The 21641-nt window shown below is 36.8% G+C and overlaps 1 protein-coding gene across 4 annotated transcripts in view; it reads right to left on the reverse strand.

The window, feature by feature from the left end:
• CWC22 (CWC22 homolog, spliceosome-associated protein) overlaps window positions 1–20738 on the reverse strand; it is a 32559-nt gene extending 11821 nt beyond the window's left edge. The window contains exons 1-14 of one of the 4 annotated variants that reach the window (XM_014954730.1): window positions 20663–20738; window positions 19990–20101; window positions 17089–17156; window positions 16259–16375; window positions 15904–16158; window positions 15279–15407; window positions 14130–14298; window positions 13719–13772; window positions 12660–12795; window positions 12366–12572; window positions 12185–12247; window positions 11729–11821; window positions 10390–10471; window positions 9186–9246 (exon numbers count right to left, since the gene is read on the reverse strand). In XM_014954730.1, the coding sequence (XP_014810216.1) occupies window positions 9186–9246; window positions 10390–10471; window positions 11729–11821; window positions 12185–12247; window positions 12366–12572; window positions 12660–12795; window positions 13719–13772; window positions 14130–14298; window positions 15279–15407; window positions 15904–16158; window positions 16259–16375; window positions 17089–17156; window positions 19990–20016 (1461 nt within the window). In that variant the 5' untranslated portion in view covers window positions 20017–20101; window positions 20663–20738. Of the gene's footprint in view, window positions 1–9185; window positions 9247–10389; window positions 10472–11728; window positions 11822–12184; window positions 12248–12365; window positions 12573–12659; window positions 12796–13718; window positions 13773–14129; window positions 14299–15278; window positions 15408–15903; window positions 16162–16258; window positions 16376–17088; window positions 17157–19989; window positions 20102–20448; window positions 20468–20662 lie in introns of those variants that run through there. The other 3 variants (XM_014954727.1, XM_014954728.1, XM_014954729.1) reach the window with 3 other exon arrangements.
• Between the last annotated feature and the right edge of the window lie 903 nt (window positions 20739–21641).

Genomic DNA, 21641 nt, shown 5'->3' on the forward strand with positions numbered 1-21641 from the left:
TCCACTATCATACAAGGAACTGAAGGAAGTGATCTGTTGAAAGCAAACCTAGTAAAGGACATAGGTTGGTTTAGAACAATGTGCAATTGGAATTACGTGAAATTAGTGCCTTGTGTTTTATACATCTCCACTGCTTTTACAGATGCTACATTTCACCTTTTTCTCAGCAGAAGTGTATTTCACTTCCACTTACTACCTTCAAGCTCTCTCTACTGCTGCATATTTTAATGTATATAACTGTCACATGTGCCTATTTTCTTCCAGCATTTCTCCTCTTTCTCTTCTTCATTTGTTGAATCACCACTTGGAGCCAAGGCTGGTAAAGCCATGGAAAGCATTTCAGTAGCAGGTGGCCTCTTGGCAAACTACGCTCAGTGCCTTTGACAGCTACTATAGTGTCACCAGGGCTGTCCTGTATTTGGTCAGCTAATGGTCTTTCTCAACTTTTACTGTCCCTTTATTTACCATTTTTTACTTCGGCTTGTTTTACATTTAGAGCAATGTATGCTTAAAGCTGAATATGGCTGTCAAAAATCTTGTACCAATCACACCTATAACACAATACACAGGAATCATTCACTGGATATAAAGATAGATAAACCTTTAATCTTGCTGCTACAAGTCTGCAACACACACAGAGAAGATTCTGGTGAAATAATACATTAAAGCCCCACCGTATCTGCTTCCCTTCTACCTGAAGGCTACACATGCAAAACTTAAAATTAAGCGATGCCACTGCGGTAACCAAAGCAATTCCATCTCCTTAGGTTAAATGCATACATATAGGTTTGGAAGATCATAGTCAGAATTCTAACTAACACCTGCTCTCAGTAACACATAGCATAATAGCTAACAACACATATAGCATAATCCACTACACCTTCTATACCTTCATTTTGCAGCCATCAACATATAACACAACATACTCAGAAAGGGCAATGAGCTTCCCAATCACATAATGAAGCTGACTATTTTTTCCTCATTAGTATCTTTAATGTCATATACACAATTATAGAACACTATCTCATGCTTATCGGAAATATTTTAACATAAATATCACCTGCCACATTTATAAAGCGCATGAAGCATATTTTCCAAAAAATACAATTAAGTTTTAAGCACTCAAGACAGTTGAAAACTAAAAAAAAAATAATAAAAAAAATACTGAAGACTAATTTATTTTCTGGTACAAAAGATCAGCAAGAGATGAAAAAGTTAAACTCATCAAAAGTTATGAGCATGTGCTTAATATACTAGCCTAATAGATATATGCATTTAAAGAAGTACGTTTTAAAACTGAAGTTGTGCTTCTGGAAATTCATCCCATATAGGTATGGCTTAAAAGACCTCTTTTAATCCATTACTAATTATTTCAAGTGGTATTTTGCAAAATCCATTTATATTTACATGATTTCTCCTGTTAAAGCTCAGCCCCTTTGTGTGATCCACAAGCCTATTAAGAGTAACCCCTATTTCATCCTTCAAATCATTAAAACATCTCAGGTCAGCCAAAGCAACTAAGTCAACTAGGCTCATTTATGCTTACCAACTATTTTAAAATTGTTTTCAATTTTAAGCCTGTAATCTACATTATTAACTGGAGAGAATGAAAGTGCATAAACTGGTTCCACTAATGGGTCCTTCCAAATTTTAACTCATTACCCAGATTCTGCACCTATAAGTACATTTCCTCATGTTCTGTATCTTCAGGGATTACACTGATTGCAACGGCACATTACACAAATTAAAGCCACTAAAGCCACTGAAGAAACAAGACTTTGTCAATCAAAATTTTTTATCGTAACTATATGGTGTTCAGAAGGAGGGCTCTTTTTTTCTGATGCTCCTAAATATGTGAAAACGAGGTCCAAAGCACTATGTAATTTGTAAAAACTTTGATCAGTGTAAAATGGCCAGGCAGTAACATCATATGAACAGTATACAAATTAACACTTTGACTTGAAAAACAAAGTCAAATTTCTAGTGGGAGTGCACACCCACCTCAAACTCAAGGCTACTGACAAAAGTAGTAATTCCTTTCTTTAACACATTTGTGGACTCCTGAGGAGCAGGCCTCAGATTGCTTTTCAACTTGTAATCTACACGTCACTGGCATAAAATACATTACTTCCATTTTAAAGATATAATTCACAAGCTGTATAAGGTAACCTGTGTATCTTATGTACTGAATAAATACCCTGTTAATTGATGAACTGCCAGAAGTATACCCAGAATCATATCGGTCATAAAGAGACAGACAAACAGTTTAAGAACTATGCTCTGTAGGCAGGGATTAGTCACTGCACCTTGCATTAAGAAACAGCTGTAAGAACACAGTCCTTTTCAACACAAAGTCAGTCAGGCTGAGGGCCAGCTTCTTTCAAAAGTGTTGAAGTATATTACAAACATTCAGCTATCAACATTTTCAAAGAATTCCAGAATTTTTAAGTTATATATTAATTACGTATTACATTTATGTAATACAAAATAAATTCTTATTTTACTGTTATTTATCACACTAAAATGTCTGGAAACTAAGATAACTAACGCCTTGAGCCAAGCATCTCATCTGATGTTCAGACAAGTAGTTTCAGAACAAGATCATTCTGATTTTGATGGAACTTGAAGATTTAAGACAACATATCTGAAAAGAAGTACAGTTAAATTTAACAAAAAATCCAAACTAAACGCTATGGTACTACAGGCTAAAATAATATATGGTTCAGAAAATTAGATGTAATCACATCATTAGACTTATAATTCCAGACTTTAGCAACAACAAAAGCAGCAGGGAAATAAAGGAAGTTATGCATTAACAGAACTCCAATCAAACGTACTTTTAACCTCAACATCAGAGTTACTGCTATGTACTTTTTTTTTTAATTGATAAATTAGGAACATTCATATTGATTCAACATCTCAGGCCCACAAAAAGTCCTGCTTCAAAATACAGGAAATCTACTTGAGAATGATCATCTTTCAAAGGCAGCAGAAGTCTGTGAACTAATCACGGTGCAGCTGCCAACCAACCAATTGCAATGCCCTACAATAACAAAGGAAACCGATTAATCTAAGAAATCATCAACTTGATCAGAACATAATTATCAGCTGTAGACCATCCTACTCTATACCAGTTTCCTGGACTACATTCTCACTGAATGTCAAGTCAAACTATGTACTGCTGTTATCTTCAAGACTAGATGCATAAATAGCACAGGAGAGACACTGACACCCCCACCCCTCCAACTAGGACTGCTTTGAGCAAGTGTGACACCATCCTGTAAAAATGAAAATGTGTCAAATGCATGCATAATTCTTTCAAGAAAGCTACAATAACTTTTTTCAAGTTAAAAAAAATAATAATATCCAGTGAATCATTACTTTTGTATGGGATAACCGCATTGAGGGTCAGATATTCTTGTAGAAGAAGCTCTTAATTTAACTTAGCAAAGGCCCAAATGCTGCTGTATACAAATTTAGTTTTCAAAACAACCAAAAAAGGAACAAAAACCTAAAAGCCAATCTAGTTTAGGGATAGTTTCGAAGAGCAAGAACAATGTATGGTTGGTTGTTTTTTCAGTTGGTCATCCCTGCTCACCCTCACTTAAGGGAGGCTGGGCAACAAGGTAAGACATTTCCCTTTCTGCTCTCAGCTTGAATGATGCTAAGAACCTTTAAAAATTATTCTTAGGCAGTGGCATCTTTCAAAAACGAAAAAAAAATATCTGTATTCCTCATACATGCTTTTCTAAAGAGGGATCAATTTGCTAGCTAAGTAGATGTCACTCCTGTCTAGATCTGTATTACTGTGAGGATCCTCAGCTCTTTTTCAACTAAAAACACTAGAAAGCAAAATGTACTTCTCCAAGAACAGAGGCAACAAAAATTTGTTATGTGATAGCATAAAGTAAAAAGCCCATTTCTGACATTTTAGTCAGGTCTGTTTGTTTGCTTTCTTTCCTCAGAAACCAGAACAACTACTAATACCACACTCCTCTAACTACAGTTTTGATTTATTTAAATTTTCTTCTTTAGTAGTGCATGGGATTAATGCAGCTTTAACACAGATAATAACAGTACTTTTTAAAAAAGAGAAGTAGTATGCTCTGCCAAGACTGAACATATGCCCAAAGAAGCAACTGTAAGGCTTGTTTAGAACAGCTTCTCACAGCCTGAAATATAGACCACAACAAAGATTTTCAACTTTTGATCTGCAGGCTTCAGTTGCCAAGAAAAGCATGTCTCCTCCTATTAAATTTACTGCTAAAGGAAGAATTTCAATTATATGAATTTCATTTTTCCTTTAAAAAAAAAAATCAGAAACAAACACATGAGAATTGAATTCTTAGTATTTGGCATACTTAAATACTACTGCCTAATGCAGAAGAGGAGAACTGAGATGCTGAAGTTAGGCAAATCAACAACAACAACAAAGAGCAATAAACTCCTTTGACAAAGTTTAAGAATCCACCTGGAAGAGTACAAGGGAGCAAGAGAGTCCCAACACACAGGAGATGCATTCAACTGTCTTCCCATGTGAGTAACAGTATCAACACTCACAGATGGGTAATAAAGGAAGCAGAGGCCTGCTAGATTAGCAAGAGCCCACCAGGAACCTACTCCTCAAGCAGGGATGGACATCAGCACAACAGAAAATATAGAAGTAAAATTTATAAGGTTTTCATATCTGCACAGAATTCAGGGAAGGGGTGAGAAACAAGGTGTGGGTCGGAATCAGCAGCAGGTAGACAGTGATACCATTTAATCTGCTCAGGTCGTAAGAAACAGAGGAACAGGAGAAACAAAATTAACTTGAACAGGCTTTTAGTAACAGATTTAGGGAAAGTTCTCATAACAGAACTGAGAAGACTTACAAGATTTTTCTTTGTTTTTAAAGAAACAGTGGTAGAACAAGAGAAGACCTACAAAACATCATGCAAAGGGGCATCCTGAAAATCTTATACAGAAAACACTGTGAAAAAGGATCAGGAAGAAAACATGCGATAAAAATGTTTTGAAACAGCTTCTGGACATAGATACTAAACTGGCAATGTAAAACCACAGAGGACTAACTTTTTGGTTTTTAACACAGAAGCACACTGCTTACGTCTATCAGAGATCAATGAAATACAGAAGAAAATGATACATTTTAGAAGATTTAAATTCTAATGACTAAAGAAGGGCCCTTTGATACAGAAGATGCAGGAGACAACTTTGAACATGTCAGGGTAATCTAAAAGGGTGAAACAAGTGTAATCAGGAAGACAAGGTCCAGGTACAAGAAGCAGATATATTTTCAGAATCCTGGAGCAAAAATAAATTAATAAAAGAAGAGCCAAGGAAAATAGAAAAACTGGAAAGCTGGTACTGAAAACTGAACTTGTGAACTCGGAAAAGAAAACTGTGAAAAGGTGTTTTTTAAAGAAAGAAAAACAGGACACTGTAGTAGGCAAACATTTTGCCCAAAAAAAGGTATGTGAGAAAAAATAAAGGATGAGGAAATATGGGGATATTTTCAGGAAGGAGAACATGCAGCTGGAGACTAAAAGTTAACTGGATGTTTCTGTTTAACAGCATCATTCATTTCTGAAAAAGCAACATTTCAGTTCATGGCAAAAAGAAAAGTGTGTTTATTTCAAGTCAGAACAGAACTATTTTAGGTTAGTAAATAAGACTGCTGACATCCCCCTCAGCATGCAATACTAAACTGCAATGCCAGAAAGCAGTATTATGTTGTCCTATTCCATAGATGATCCATTTGAACTTTAATCCTCTTTCTGCAAGCCAGAGCTGTGTGACAGATCCATTACTGGTATTAAACATTCAAACACTTGTGTTGCACAGCAGTTAACGTGACACAATAATCTGATAATTCAACCACTGATAAAAACTGCTAAATATATTCCTGAACTTAGCCCTGCTAAATGACACCAGAAGTCTCTGTAATACAGATTTCTGGAGCAATTAACCTGCAAGAAAGTGGCTAATACTATATTAATCTCAAAATTGTCATTCATGTCTGTCTGTAGGTTTTGAGTATTCTTACAAGATTTCGGATGCTATTTAACTGACAATTCACTACTCAAAGCCTGTGAATAACAGTCTTAATGACAAAATTAAAGGAAGCCGATTTTATTAATTAAAGCTTTCCAGAAGGAAAACACAAAGTTACTATAAAATTAAGCTTAATTTAGGAAAAAAAAAAATTTAAGGAATAGAAACTGCATTAAACGATACTTCAATCAAACACTCCAGTACCTGCTTCTCATGATAAATGCAATTCATAGCAGGAGTCTTATTCCTAAGAATGAGGTCTTACTTCACTTCTTCACTGTAAGAAACCATGATATTATTACCTCCTACACCTGATCTAAATTGCAATTTTCTCACAAGCATAAATGAACTTTGAAGATTCGGCAAACATTTCAGGAATGTCTCAAGACTGGTTAAAGCTTTGAATAATAAGGTGCAAAGCATAAAGACACATCATCCTGCAACATAGGTCACTGAAGCTTTCAGTAAAACAGACACCCCCCCCCCCCCCCCCCAAGACAGTGGGAATCAATTCACTAAAGGGCTGAGTGCTTTCAGTTTTTCATCCACATGGGTAGACTGGAGCCCCATAAATCGTTGATTTTTTGTTGTCTGTGTCTGGTTGCTCTCTCTGCTCTCACACTAATGAGGAAACCTTGGGTTTTCTTTTTTTTTTTTTTTTTAGGAGCTGTAATTCTATACAATGAGCAAGTCAAATATCTCACATATTTGATTAAGGTGAGGTGAAAAGTAATGATGATTATTAGGGGAAAAAAGAAATCATCAGAGAAAAGATGCCTCGTGACAAAAGGTACAGTTTTGAACCCTCAGTTGTAGCAATTCCTACAACTAGTATTGAATCATAGGTTGACATTCATTTATATTTATTTCTTTAGATAGATATATACTTGCACACACACACTGCCAAAAAGAGCCGCTGCATTTATTTTAACAGCATCTCTTTCATAGCAATTATAGCTGAATCATAACTGCATCATCTCAAATTCTTAACAGGGTGGTGTGCTAACCAAAATAAATTATCTAAGTACCATAAACTGTAATAATTAAATACATAAATTGTTATTCATCTAGATGTTCTAGTTTTAAAGGAATGCTGCAGATTTTAATATCAAAAAACCATGATGCTTACTGAATCTTACACGTTTTCCAAAGCACAAATTGATAGGAAAGAATCTGTTGGAAATGGGATGTTAACAGAACAAATTAATATTGTCTAGACAGCTGGTGGGGTATCATATTTTGTCTCCTCCAATCATAGCCTCTTAGAAAGACATGAAATTCAGTGGAAGCACTTCAGAGATTACAGTGCTACTGGTCACAAAGCTACTGTACTCTAAAATAGTTAGCATTGTACTTAATTGATTCCCAAAAGTTCCATATATATTCAATTTAGCCATACTTCCTTGAGTCTCAAAACTAGACCTGAGAGTTGCTCTGAGAGCTCCCCTACAAAATTAGGAGAAACAATTGTGTTTGCAGTGCAGCAGAAAAAAACCAAACACATTTACATGTTTATCGTTGCATACATTAATTTGTGATTGATAGGGGAAATAAAGTTTCTCAAAACTGAGACAGAAATAAAGCCCTTCACAGGATTATGTCATATAAAAAAAAATATTCACATTCAGTAAATTAGCACCCTATAAAGTATATGAAAAGTAACACCTTGAATTCAACTGTGTATGTCTGATTATTCGCAGCAAGCAAAAGATCCACAAAACACAAAAGAAAATAACCTGGTAGCAAATACTAAGTCAAATATCAAAAATAACAAATAAAGAGGTGAAAGAAAACCTGCTTTTTTTATACATCTAAGATTCTGACTTACAGGTTGGTTTTTTGGGGATTGTTTTTTTTCTCCCTCCATTAAATTTATTTTTTCTGTGTAGATCTTGCCCACAGGGTAGCTAGTAGTTGACAGAGACTGCAATGGTATTAAATATCAACAGCTGAGCTGTTCTCTGAGCAGTAACCTACCAAGCAGCATTACACAAGTTATAACTCCACTGTATGATCTATCTAGATCTATTCTAGATTGTTCTCTTATTTCTTTAGAGTTGAACTGATTTGCTAGGAAATAGGATTTTTTTTTTCTCTTTAGAATTCTCCAGGTTATGCTTCACCAAGAATCATAATCCCATGCATGCTTAGTATTGCATTTCATGCAAAGAATTCAAGAATTAGATAAGAAAATACACGATGATCATCTGAATTCTTAATTTACTTCCATGTAAATTCCTTAATAACAGAAGAACTAGGAAAAAAAGCTAACAGGCAAACCTATTTCCGATTACTAGATTAAAACAAGTTTTCAAAGAACACCTAACTCTAGCCCAGATCTCAACTTACTAGTTACTACTACGACTAATAAGGTTACTTCTACACACATTGCTTCAAATACAACAGAGTATTGATAATTAAAGCCACAAGAAAATTAAGAGATCTCTCAAGTGCAAATCTCATGATGATAGCTTACAGCTGACTGAAAAACTGTTAATATAATTGGGTATTTATATTCTACAAGGATCTAGCATAAGTACTAGCTGAAGGACAGTTTCCTTGACATGAAAGCATACCAACTGTATTGACCTTACAGTCTGAAAATGATTTTGTCTGATGATCTCCAAGATTACACCAAAGCAATCATACTTTGAATAATAGCGTATTGAAATAAAGCACTTCTAAGAGCACTGTGAAAGCAATGGAACAACACATTCTTTTAGTGATATGCTAAATTTCTAGTCCCACTGATAAAGTCTATAGCTCTCTGCAAATACGATCTTCAACTCCCAGCTCTTTCAGAGACTGAGCTCTGATGACTGCCAGGCTACAGTACTTTTGGCAGAGGATAAGTGTTTCAACAGTCCAATGAACAAACTTTTTCAAACAAGCTATGAGCAAACATTTGAGCTGCCTGACAGAAAGAAGCAATTGCATAAGATAAATGTCTTATGAACTGTGTGTCAGCTTATTTGCTCTAAAGGTTGTAAGACCCGTTTTAAAGAGCAGCTGTAAGAAATCACCCCTCATCAGCTTGCTAGGTACCAGGCAAAGAGCAAGGATTCTAGATACTACCATAGCACTATTTTTAATAATGTTAATAACAAAAAAGAATAAGCAGCAAGGCTTACAGTTTGACTTTCGGGAAAGTCCATCTTCAGCAATTTGTGAGCACATTCTTCAAAGTCTAAGCTGCAATAATAGAAAAATACTTCTCATTATCTATGCAATATATAAAACCATTTTAGAATTACATTGCTTGTTGGTGCTGAAACTTCAACCGTTTTGAAATAAAGTATCTTATTAACATTCAGAAAGCTGTTTGTTTTGTTGAGATATTTTTGTTGTTCTTGGTTTTTTGAAATAAATATTTTGTGTTGTGATTTCTATTACATCATCTTACAAAACTCAGCAAAACACAAATATGTAAGCTCATTTTGCACATCCTGAAAAACACTGAAATCAAAGCACTGTACTTTGTTGTGCACTCCCGTTCTTGCATATTGAAGCCTTTAGCTACCAGTAAGTACCTCCCCATGCTGAAGAAGATAAATTTAAGTATGGCAGGAAAGCATTGAACAGTAATTCTGAGAAATGTAGGAGTCTTTCATACATCTCAGTACTGTATTAATATCTAATGATCAATACCACAACTCCATTATTTCACTCCCCATGCAGGTTCAGACCTGCAGAATGTTGTGGGCCATGCCTACCTTTACAATGGAATTGAGTGGCATGCAATAGATTTATCTCTCCTTTCACGCAGGCAACACAGGAGTTATACCATGATGCTTTGATTATTTGTGCCATGTACTGCAAGGGGATTTCCTTCTCAAGATGAATACAACTACAGTGAATTTCAGGGTTGGTATCTGTATACTTATTGTCCAAACAATGCAGATGGCAACAGGCCTAGACGGTACCACACTGCAGAACTCCTTACTCTCAGAAGCAGAGAAACTCTACAGTATCTCTAATTTAAGTGTGTCAAACACTTTTTTCAGAAACTCTTCAGATGTTGTATAATCTGAAGATCACTGACTTTTATTCGCTCAGAAAACTCTGATTACAGCAATCCCCATAGAGAAGTCCCAGTGCACTACTCAAACATTTTGAAACAAACAGATTTATCTTAGAATGTGTATTTGGGTACCCATTTGTCAAAACAGTCTGCTTTATACAATTAGGTCAGGCTCCATAAAGGACACTACCCCATTGGGTGGTTTTTTTTCCCCCCCTTTTAAATTGCACACTAAAATGTTTAGGAAGAAAGAGAATTCTAGTTCACCCATTTCAAAAGAACTACACTCATAGGTGTACAAATTATATATGTACCTTGACTGAATAGCAAGATAAATTGTACGACGGAAGGAGACCAAGTTAATTTCTGTTTTGTCATGGACAGTAACCTTCTGACCTGTAAAAGAAAAAACATGGTTTTGTAAAGAGTAAAAAGACATGCACTCTCTTAGAAAAGCTCTATTTACTATTTACTAAGGCTGTAGCACACTACATAATACTTTTTTTCAAAATATTTAGGACTGCTTAGCAGGTTTGTTATTTTTTTATTAATATTTTTGCAGCAAAGAAAAAATAGTGATTACCTCATCTGTAACTAACAAGTAAATATTTAGAGATACAGCTTTAAGAGGATAACTCCCCATTTAAAGGCTTTTCACATGACTTGCATTTGCATTTTGCAGGGTAACCTCTGGATTTAACATTTCTTGACTACATTAATAGGAAGGTATTTTCTGCATAATTTAACTATACAATGTTTTATGTAGCCTCCCTGATCTTAACAGGAAATTCTTTTTTTCTGTAATGTGCAGGATCTACTTTACAATATTCAAAGCTCTGTTTTGTCCTAGAACAAGCATAAAAAAAAAAATCTGTTCCAAACCACAACCATTCTGGGAACACCTTAATTCATAAGGTATTCACTACTCCTTCATTCTCATAAAGTTTGGGCATAGCATAAATGATGAAAAGTTACGTGAATTCTCATACTTTTCATCAGCCTAGAAGCTCTATTCTTCTGTGAAATACTCCAGCAAACTGGTGAGGAAATCCATTCCTGGTATTCTCCAAGAAGAGGACTTGGCTGGCTTTTCAATTACTCACACAGTGTACACAAATATTTCTGTTATACTTATCCATCACTTTTTTTCTGGGAATCGAATATATGTGTAAACACTGACTGCTTGCACTAAAGATCAAGAAAGGGGGCTGAACTGAACTAAGAAATGAGATGTAGAGGACGTAAACACAGTTGTAAGAAAGCCCAGTATGATTTTGAAGGCAATTTAAAAATACAGTAGAGCACTAATAAGTATCCAGAAAGATCTTCTTTATTAGTTTTTAAGGAACTCTTTTCATGTTCATTATTTTTACTGTCTTATGTTTGCATGGCTTTTCTTGCATGAAACTGCTATGGTCAAGAACAATCAAGCCAAGATGCTTTTCATTTTCTGCCTGTGCTGAATGCTTCCTTCTAGACCATTACTTTTATACTATGCTAGTACACACTTAGATCTGAGAATAATTTAAGAAGAAAACATCCCTTAACATTTGAAGATTCTTAGTTTTGCAAAATTCGTAACAAGTTAAGCCTTTCTTTCCTGTTCCATCTACAGTCAACCAACCACTAGTAAGGTCCCAGTCATACACTTACCATCTTCATCTTCCTCTTCTTCATCTTCATCTTCCTCACTACTTCCACCCTCTTGATCTGCTTCAGATTCACTGTCACCTTCATCAAGAATTTCTGAAAGAGCAGTATCCCAGATTAAAGGAATACAGATCACAGTAGCTTTATTACCAAAAAAACCCTTGATCCAACACCCATGAGTAAAAAGGTCTCTCAGGTGGAGAATGTGGCAGAGCCAAAGTAATAGTCACAACATAACCATATGAAAATGTAGCTGCAGAAACAATACTGAAGAAAATAAGAGGAATGCATTGGAAAGGTCCATGATGAACTGAAAGACAGTTATCCAGGACACAATTATCACCCACTGTTAAATAATAAAGGTTAGTAACAATAGTTAGATAAGTAAATGCCCTATAAGTAAGTGTGTAAATGTATCTAAATATTATGGATAAAATATGTATACACACAACCCCCTACCTTTCTTCAGTGTCTTGTATTTCTCTTCATTTTCCATGAAGTTCGGATCCATCTTGAAAACATCTTTAGAATAAAAGATAATCTTATTTAAAATACAAAATGAAGAAAACAATTAATATTTAATCTTAAATTTGTTTCCATAAGGAACGCAGTCAAAGAATTATTCCCATTTCTAACTTACTAAGAACATCCTCTGGGTTGTAGTCATCTTCTAATGGCAACATATGAGTAAACTGATCCTCCTCTTCCACTAGATCTAATCCTTCCGGAATGATTGGGTGATCCTTGAAGCCATCCTTCCGTACAGCAAACATGACTTCTATCATATACTGAACACGCATATCGATTTTAGATTCATGCAGAATGTGTCGAAGACGGTCAAAGATTGCTTTGGAAAAAGACAGAAATGTAAAGATGAAAAAGATTTACTAATACAAACACCAAAAAGACAAATATTCTGGCTAATTATACTTACCATTAATACCTCTAGGAGAAACTTCTGTTAATTTGAGCCCACTCTCTTTAATAAATCCAATTGCTACTTCAATACTGTCATCAGTAGGCCTTTCAAGAAGCAAAGTCAGCATTTCCAAACATAAAACCTCATGAGCCTACAGAAACAATATCAGTAAAGAATTAGAACGTGCAACATTACACTATTATTGCAGTGATTTACTTGACAGAGCAGTCCAGCCTTTGAGGATACTACAACACTCTTGTTTAATCACACACACAAGGCAACTGTAGCGGGACAAAGCTAATTAAGAGGAGCTCAAAATTTCAAATACAATTTTATCACCTGTATTTACATCAAATTTGTAGTGAATGTGGCTATGCTATTGAGATGAACAAGCAAGCAATGAAAAACATTTTGCCATTAAGAAAAAAAACCAGAATGTATTTCCAAGAAGCAAATAAAACAGCACTTACATTACAGAAAGCTTTAAGTGCATTGTGTCTATAATGAAATCAGGTGTTCCAAAACCAGGCACATAAGCAAATGGCCTATCTTACATTAGTTTACTATTTACCAAAATGCTGTATATTCCCAGTGCATTCCTGAAACACTGCTTCTTGACATTATTTAAATTGCACTATCCTGATTTCTAATAGAGTGGCACAGCACTGGATACAAACTTGATTTAGGTGCAACTGAGTCTAGTTCTGCCTACATAGATGTTCAAGTCAGATGACAGTGTTGCAAGAAAACTGCTTAAGATTTGTGGGACAGGGCTTCAGATGAAGATTGCTTTGCATCAGGACCTGCCTGAATACTAGCCCAAACATTTACGAAGTCTGGGGAAGCTCTGGAGTATAAATGCAATGGTAAATGATGATAACTGCATAGGAAATTACTAATGTCTTTTCTAAAAAGGTCCTAACAACTTAGAGCAGGCATTAAAAGGAAACCTGAAATCAGATTTTCGGTAACCATTAGAACAGGAAAAGCAATTTCACTTAGGCTACTGCTGTCATGAAACTAAAGAAGTAGTCATGTAGTGTTTGGATTGAGTAGAAACATGAAATAACATACCACATTCTGATTCATCAAATGTGCAACAAACTTCGAAGATGTTAGACAAAGTTGCTGCAAAAGAAACAAAATACAAAATTTTAGTACATCTTATGTGGAAGAAAAAAATAACTTACTAAAAATCTGTGTATCTCACAATCAAATCAAGTCATGAAACGAACTAGTTTAGGCTACAGACAGGTACTCGCAATTAGGGATGTACATGTTCAAAAAAAAAAAGAAAAGAGAAACTATGACAGTACCAAGTCAGAACAGGATGTCAAGCTTTCATGATACTCTAATGCTACAGTACTTAAGTTCCAAGGCACAGGTGTTCGTTGTGTGCCTTTGAAATACATAATTTGGACACACTTGATACATGGTTAACACAGCAGAAAGTTTCAGCATGTTGCTTCTTCACATTCTACATACCTTATCATTTCTGCGATATCCTTTGCGAAAGTTTAGTATCAGTCTCTTGAGAATCAATTCACCAATATTTGGAAACTTTGAATTGATAATTGCCACAAGAGCTGCGTAAACATGGGTAAAAATTGGAGAGGCACTCTGAGCTTGCAAAATGGATCTAGACAGCAATCCCCTGTAAAAATACATAAATTAAAGATTTTTCTGGTAATAAAACATCTAATGTTTTATTCAGTAGGTACCACATAATAGTATTTTACAGGTGGAACAGTCACATCATACTAGATGGTTATTTTCTGCTTGTACGAAGAATAAGTTTCAGGGACGTGAAATGCAGACAAGTAAAAGTAGTTCTACAACAAACTGTTCAAGACTTCATTATTATTTTTCACAGAACTACTTGCTCACTCTCTAGATTTTACTTTATTCTCTTCTGTTATTTTTATGCAAACTGCAGGATTCTGATCTTCCCATCAAGTATGGCACACATGAAAGTAACTCGCTCCTTAACCATAATCTTTTCAAATAACAGTGATTAAGCTGTGACAGAAAAAAAAATGTTGCTGTCTGAAATGTTAATAGCATTATTTCTGGATATTTTGTTCAGAAGGGTTTTTTTTTCTTGGTGGTCTGGTTGGTTGTTTAAATGGCAGTCTATTGAAGAAACCTTACGCCTCTAGACTAGCATATTTAACCTCTACTGACATCAAAATTAGAGCAAGGAAAGTCAGCACACAGTACTGGCACAGTCACCATGACTTAGTACTCAGCTCAAATACCATAACAGTATTTTCTCTATATTAAAACAATAAAGAATCCAGCCGGCTAACCATAGTAAAATTTGTTTTGCTAAATATGGCTACAAACTTCATTTGTCCCACAGAAAAACATCCCAGAATACAAAAATAGATGGACAGACACCTGTAAGTCATTCAAGTAAAGCGCATAGGTAAAAGCTTTAAGAAAAGGAAACATATCGCATCTGCTGCACCCTTACCTCTCCCCAAAAGTAGGGGACTACTCTGTGTAGGTCAATATACCTAAGGTTAATTTTAAAATCCAACTAGCATCCATATACTAGACAAAGTGATGTACACATAAACAATACACGTTGGCAGAAAATCAAGAGAAATGTTTCAAAATACTAAGACTTACCTTCCCCGAACAATATTTTCCTGAAGGAGCTCATGAATGATATTTTCTATATTAGAAACGTTCACTTTATTGACCAGACCATTGATTGACTTCTTCAAGGCTTCCCAACTCATCCTCTGATATGCCAAGCTATTGCAAAGATATGACAAATTATTAATGCATAAATTCAAGGTAACACTGAGTGAATTTTCATAAATATGTATGAAAACACGAATGTAAGTTGTAAAAACTAAAATAGCTACGAGAATATTCACTGCGTAAATATGAAGACCTTATAATTGTCAAGTTTACAATTATGCATTTAACTACTAGGAAATCACTTAATCAACATGATATACTAAAATGTTATTCTCCACAGATATGTTATAACCCAGTATGTTCAGTTTTCTAAGATATTTCAAAACAATCTTTGGTCATGTTCCATATCCCTCTTTTCTATTTAAACTTTGCAGAGGTACAGACATAATCTGATTCTCTTACCTTTCTTCTGATAAAAATACACCTTCAAAAGAATGATCATAGCCCTCAAAAGATATTCCATTTTCACCAACATTCACTAAAATCCTTTACTGTTTTGCTTTTCATTAAAAATTCCAATATATTAATTTTATTACTTTCAACTCACCTATTTTTATCAGTGATTTGCTCTTGCATCATCCTGAGCTTGGCAGGTGGAATATATGCACCACCTGTGCGAGTAAGGATTGGATCCACTTCTTCTTTCTTCTTCTTTGAAGTGGTCTCATCATGAGCAAGTGAGCTCTGGTCTGTTGACCTCTCTGGACTCCTACGATCAGGTGATGAATATCTTCTCTGCTTCCTTCGATCAGATTCTCTCTCCTCCCATCTCTCATAGTGTCTCTCTCTCCCCCTTTCCATCCTTCTAAAAAGAAAAAAAAAAAGGGTTCATGAAAAGTTTTCACATTTTCTTCTTTGAAAGAAGTATTTTACTACTGATTACAAAAGAACTTGATACTCACCTGCCTTCTGAAGTTCTGTCATCATAGTATTCCCTTCTTGAATATTCCTGATCATATCTGCTGTCATCAGAGTACCTTCTCTTTCTGGGAGATGGAGACCTGTCACGGTCTATATCCCTATTTGCAACCCAATACATAAAATTCTTAGTAACAGGCTTAGGAAAGCAATGTTATTAGCATCTACTTGCAATACAATGTTACATATATACCAACTGTTCCACTTCTGCAACCTGATTTTTAATATACACATCATTCAAACAGAAGATGCTCCTTTTATAATAATTTGTTGTCAGAAAAAAATAATCAAAAATCAAGAGAAGCTCTGGAAAAGGAAGCTCCTCCTAAAACTTAAAATTAAATTCTAAATAGATATAGAACCAAATACCATTCCTTGGAACATGTGAATTCATTTCACCTACTTTTGCCTGTGTAGCATAAAACAGAATAAACACTATTAGAAAAAAATGATACTGCAGTTATTACAAGAGGTTTCATTCCAATTAAAACTGTAGACTTCACATTACAGTTCTCCACCTCCTGCTGGCATCAATAATCTTGCTCTAAAGTAACAATTGTGGCATCATCAATATGCGAGTCCAAGCAAAAAGCTGGCATCTAATTTCGATTTTCAAGAAATGAAAACAGATTTTTTGAAGATTTAGTTTTAATAACCCATCTATTTAGTTACTGCTATATTGACATTCAAGTATTTTAATAAATCCACCCTTATTTTTCACTACTCAGTTATAAACCTGACTTTTTTTTCTTAACTGACTTACTATGTGAGGTATATGAACAGAATTGTAGGGTATAAAAATCAATCATTCTACCTGTCCTCTGGAGACAAACTCCTTTGGCGTGAACTGTAGCTTTCCTTCCTTTCGTAACTGGAACCATGCTTTAAGAAAACAGAGAGAAAAATCAAGCTTCAACATTATATATTAATTACTGTGAGCATATATATCTTGAGATCAAAGTGATCCATGTCTTTGGTACCCTACTCCTTCAAATGTCAGTCAGTTACGACAAGGAGAGATGCTTCTAAATAACAAGTAGGTATGCAACTGGACTCCCTTCTACAGGATGCTGCAGATGCCAAATGCTTACATGGGTTGAAGAGACTGGACAAACAGTGAAAAAAAAAAAATCAAATTACCAAAGAAATCATCTAGCTCACAAAGCTGGAAGGCAGAAACTGGGAAAATATGTGGGTGAGTACTTTTATGGTTGTCCTGTTCCTGAACTTTTCAAGCCATCTGCTATCGATTACTGCTGGAGCCTAGAATAGATGGACCTTTGGTCTGCCTTTCCTGCTTCCTTCTCCCATATGCCATTTTACACTTCGTCACATCACGTGCAATACCGTTATAACACAGAATTATACCACTTCTTGTTTGAAGAGGGTCTTTCCTCTCTCCTAAAGATCCCCTATAGTGCCTAATTTTTCCTTACCTTCCTTCTTTTTACTAACCATGATTTATTTTCTCATGACTCATTCATAGCTTCATACATTATAAAGTTATGCTGTTCCACTTGACAGATCCTGGAAGCCAATTTAATTCTAGATTTTGGAAATGCCAGGTTTGTAGGACTGATTCTGTGATCTGAACCATGACATACAGAATTATGGAGTCCTACACAGAAATCAGACTATGGCAGCATCTACAACACACGTAGAAAGACACTGACATCATCAAGATGTTTCAAAACTACTTTGATACAGCTAAGTAGCAGGTTTTGTGATTTTTATACTTTCATTTTGATGGTCTTCTCTTCCCTTAAAATATCATTTATGCTTTCTCAGAACTACAGTCTCAGGTTACCAGCCATTCATCAGCAGGAACTCAACACAAGGGCTTGCTTATGCACCTCGATGGAACTTTTTGCAGAAATGCTCAACTCATCTGTTGAAGTGGGATTTGGTCCATTTACATGCTAGTTTTTGCCCCATCAAAGAACCAGTTAAATCTGCTGGTCAGCAGAACACAAAGGCATCTCCTTCATAAGCAGACCCCAGACATTTATACCCAATGATCTCCAAAAACTTAACTAGAAAGAAAACTATCCTTACTAAATGGCAAGTGTGGTGTTTAGAGTGAGCTATGCAAGTAAAATCAACACCGACTGAGGCTTCCTAAAGAAATAATAGCAAGACAATGATTATGTGCATTGTCCTACCAATAGGCTGACTGCTCTCACTCAAATTGGTGCACATACACATAAATATACATATGTGTATTTCTGACACCACTGTACCATATTCTAGAATATAGCTTTCTCTAGGGTATGTGTTACACTGTATTAAAATTATTCCCAGTATGATCTTGCTTAAGCCAAGATAATGGTACAAAACAAATGCATTGCATCATTTACTGGGAGCATGCATCCCTACAAAAGAACATCCATCCGACAATTTAATTCCAGTAGCGTTACTTTTGATGGCAAAGCTAGTACAAGAAATTCCTCTATTTTCACCATGGTTTTCTTCCCCTTTCAATACTCATTTGTGAGACTATACCTTATATATATAGCACATCACTGAAATCATTCAAGGTCCTTAAGTTGTTGGGTTTTTCCCCCAAAATAACATAACACAAAACTGTATCCTAAACTTCCAAGCAACTGGCAATAAAAATCGCTGAAAAATACAGAACAGTTACTGTATTTGAACAGTCTTTAACACATGGGAGAAGCGGGGTCCTTTTAGGATGATCCATTCTCATGAGTTCTACAACACCTGTCTTTGCCCAAGCAGACCCAAAAAGACAAGTGGTCACAGAAATAAAACAATGTTACAGATGTCTCTGTATTTGGTAGTTCCCATGTCTTGTTGCAAAAGGAGCTATGTTTGCTGAGGAACTTGTCACCCTCAGCTCTTTGTGACCACTCTTTCTGCCTCAAGTTAGTCTTCTTCCATGTCCATTTTGATCAAAATTATTAACAGGAAGTGTCCCAATGAACTGCTTTCACTTGACAATTATTTGGCTTATTTTGACAGATGAGGGCACATTACCATAACCACCAGTTTGGGAAGATATGAGAAGATATCAAACTATCCTTCAAAGATCTCTATTAAAAAACACTTCAGTCAGAAAAGTTGGAACCAAAAGAATGAAGAAGCCTATGTAGGGTTGAACCCTAGAAACACAGGCAGATATTTGAGACAGCGTATTAGAAGAACATTGCTCCACTAACCTGTCCCAAATTTAGTGTACTTTACAAATGTGAGATTTCTAAACCATCATTTTAGAACAGTAATTTTAACCCAAATTTTTTTTCTTGCATTCCTACAAATCATTCCCATCCACTCAGAAACATGCCACACAGCTTTTAAAACAGAAAGCTTTAACTTTCACAGTAAAAAATACAGTTGCCACATTAACTGCTACTTCCTGTCTATCTTTTCATTTTAACATCACTGTTACAACGAAATTTTTCAATGCCTCTTTCCTCCATTCCTCCACATTTGTTGTTGAGCCATCATTCATTCAGTCACTTTTCATCAATTACTTTATCATTACATACTAGTAATGTTCAGAACTTTCACTGTTAGGACAACAGTAATTCACTGACTTCATAGTAATATTTCTCTTCTAAACAGTTGCTGTCAATTACAGATACTGTTTACTTTACATTGAGGGAGTTTTATTTAACACAACATCAACTGCAAACCCAGTCACCCTTAATAAGGAAATAAACAAACCCCATAATTTAGGTTTAGGAACACTTACATTTACTTGCGTTACTCTGCTCTTCATGTTGACTTCCTACTTTTAATGAAGTTCTGAATACACAGCAATGGGACAAACCAAGGTGGAGTTCAGAACATGAAAGGCATTTCACCTATAACATAAAGAAAACTATCAAAAACTTTCTAATGCACACGGTGCCGACACCTGCATTTTTGTTTCTTGAAGCTATGCTTGCATAACTCCTTAAAGCAAACAAACAGCCCCCCCAACCCTGGTCAGCTCTCTTAAGGTTACACAGCACCTGCCGTAACGATAAAGGCTGTAACAGGGCAGCTGGGAGTCCACCAGCCCCACCGCCGCGGCCACTCGGCACAGTCAGTCGCCAGCCCTGTGGGAAGGCCGCGGCAGGGGATGCCGAGGCCCAGCTCACAGGCCTAGCCACAGGGCGCCCAGCCCCGGCCCCGGCCAGCCCCCCAGCTCTCCCCGGGGCTGCGCTACCTCCCGGCCCGCGCCTCCCCACACGCCGCCGAGCTGCGACCCGGGAGAGGAGGCCGCGACCACCCAACCCGCGGGCGGACCGCGCCGGTGAGCGGCGCCATGGACCGCCCGCGACTCCCGCAGGGAAGGAGGGGAGGGAGGCAGAGTGACCGGCCGCCCTGCCCACGGGAGGGCCCTCACCCACCGCCCGCGGCCCACCCAGACCCGCACCTACCGCCCGCCGTCGCGCACTGCCCGTAACGACGCCACTTCCGGCGGAGCGCGGCGCGCAATGAACGCGCTGAGTCCAAATCCCGCCCAGCGGCGGCGTTCAGCGCGCGCACGTAAGCGGCTCCAGCTCCGCGAGCTGCGCGAGGTTCCGGCCGCCCGGGCCCCGCTGCACGACGGGAAATGTAGTGTGGCTGCAGTGCCGCCCACCGCCATCTTGCGGGCCTGGCCACGGCGCGGACAGGGAGCGGCGGTCGTGCGTCTCGTCCGCGCTATTTCCGTTTAGTCTGTTATTTAGACTAAAAATGCTTGTTGTTGCAGGGAAACAAAACCCCCAACGGTAAATAAGCCGATAACTAATTGACTGACTTCTAGGTGAGCAGCTGTATAGCGGGTGTGTTGCTTCTTTCAGTCCAGCCTGCACTCCTCCAGTGCTGACTTACTCTCAGGTGAAGGCGTCTCAGATAAAACAATCTCATTGCTACCTGTATGAGGTTCATGTCAGACATAACGATAGCAGCAAACAAGCACTTGACTCTCTTTCCTGAAAGAAGAAACACCGTTGAAAGTCTTCCAGCATCTCTGTAAAACGTGAATTTACTGCCTGGATTTAATGCACTTGCACCTTGAATAACACCTACAGAATCATAGAATAGTCTAGATTGGAAGGGACCTTTAAGATCAACTGGTCCAACCATCAACCTAACTGATAAAAAAAAAAACCATCACTAAACCATGTCACTAAGCACTATATCAACCCGTCTTTTGAATACCTCCAGGGATGGTGCCTCAAGCGCACACTTCTGTCACATACAGATGTGCTGCTCGTTAAACATTACTTGAAATACGTCCAGGACGTCCATAATACGTTATACCCTGTTGAAAGTTACAATTCTGTTAGGATACCTGCTTATTATAGGGAGGTTTTTGGGCCTCTAAAAGTTTTAAGTTAGCAGTGGTAGTAATTCACACTAACAGAGGGCCTG

The sequence above is a fragment of the Calidris pugnax genome, unplaced genomic scaffold (assembly GCF_001431845.1).
Source record: "Calidris pugnax isolate Ruff unplaced genomic scaffold, ASM143184v1 scaffold103, whole genome shotgun sequence".
In the NCBI taxonomy this organism is placed as follows: Eukaryota; Metazoa; Chordata; class Aves; order Charadriiformes; family Scolopacidae; genus Calidris; species Calidris pugnax.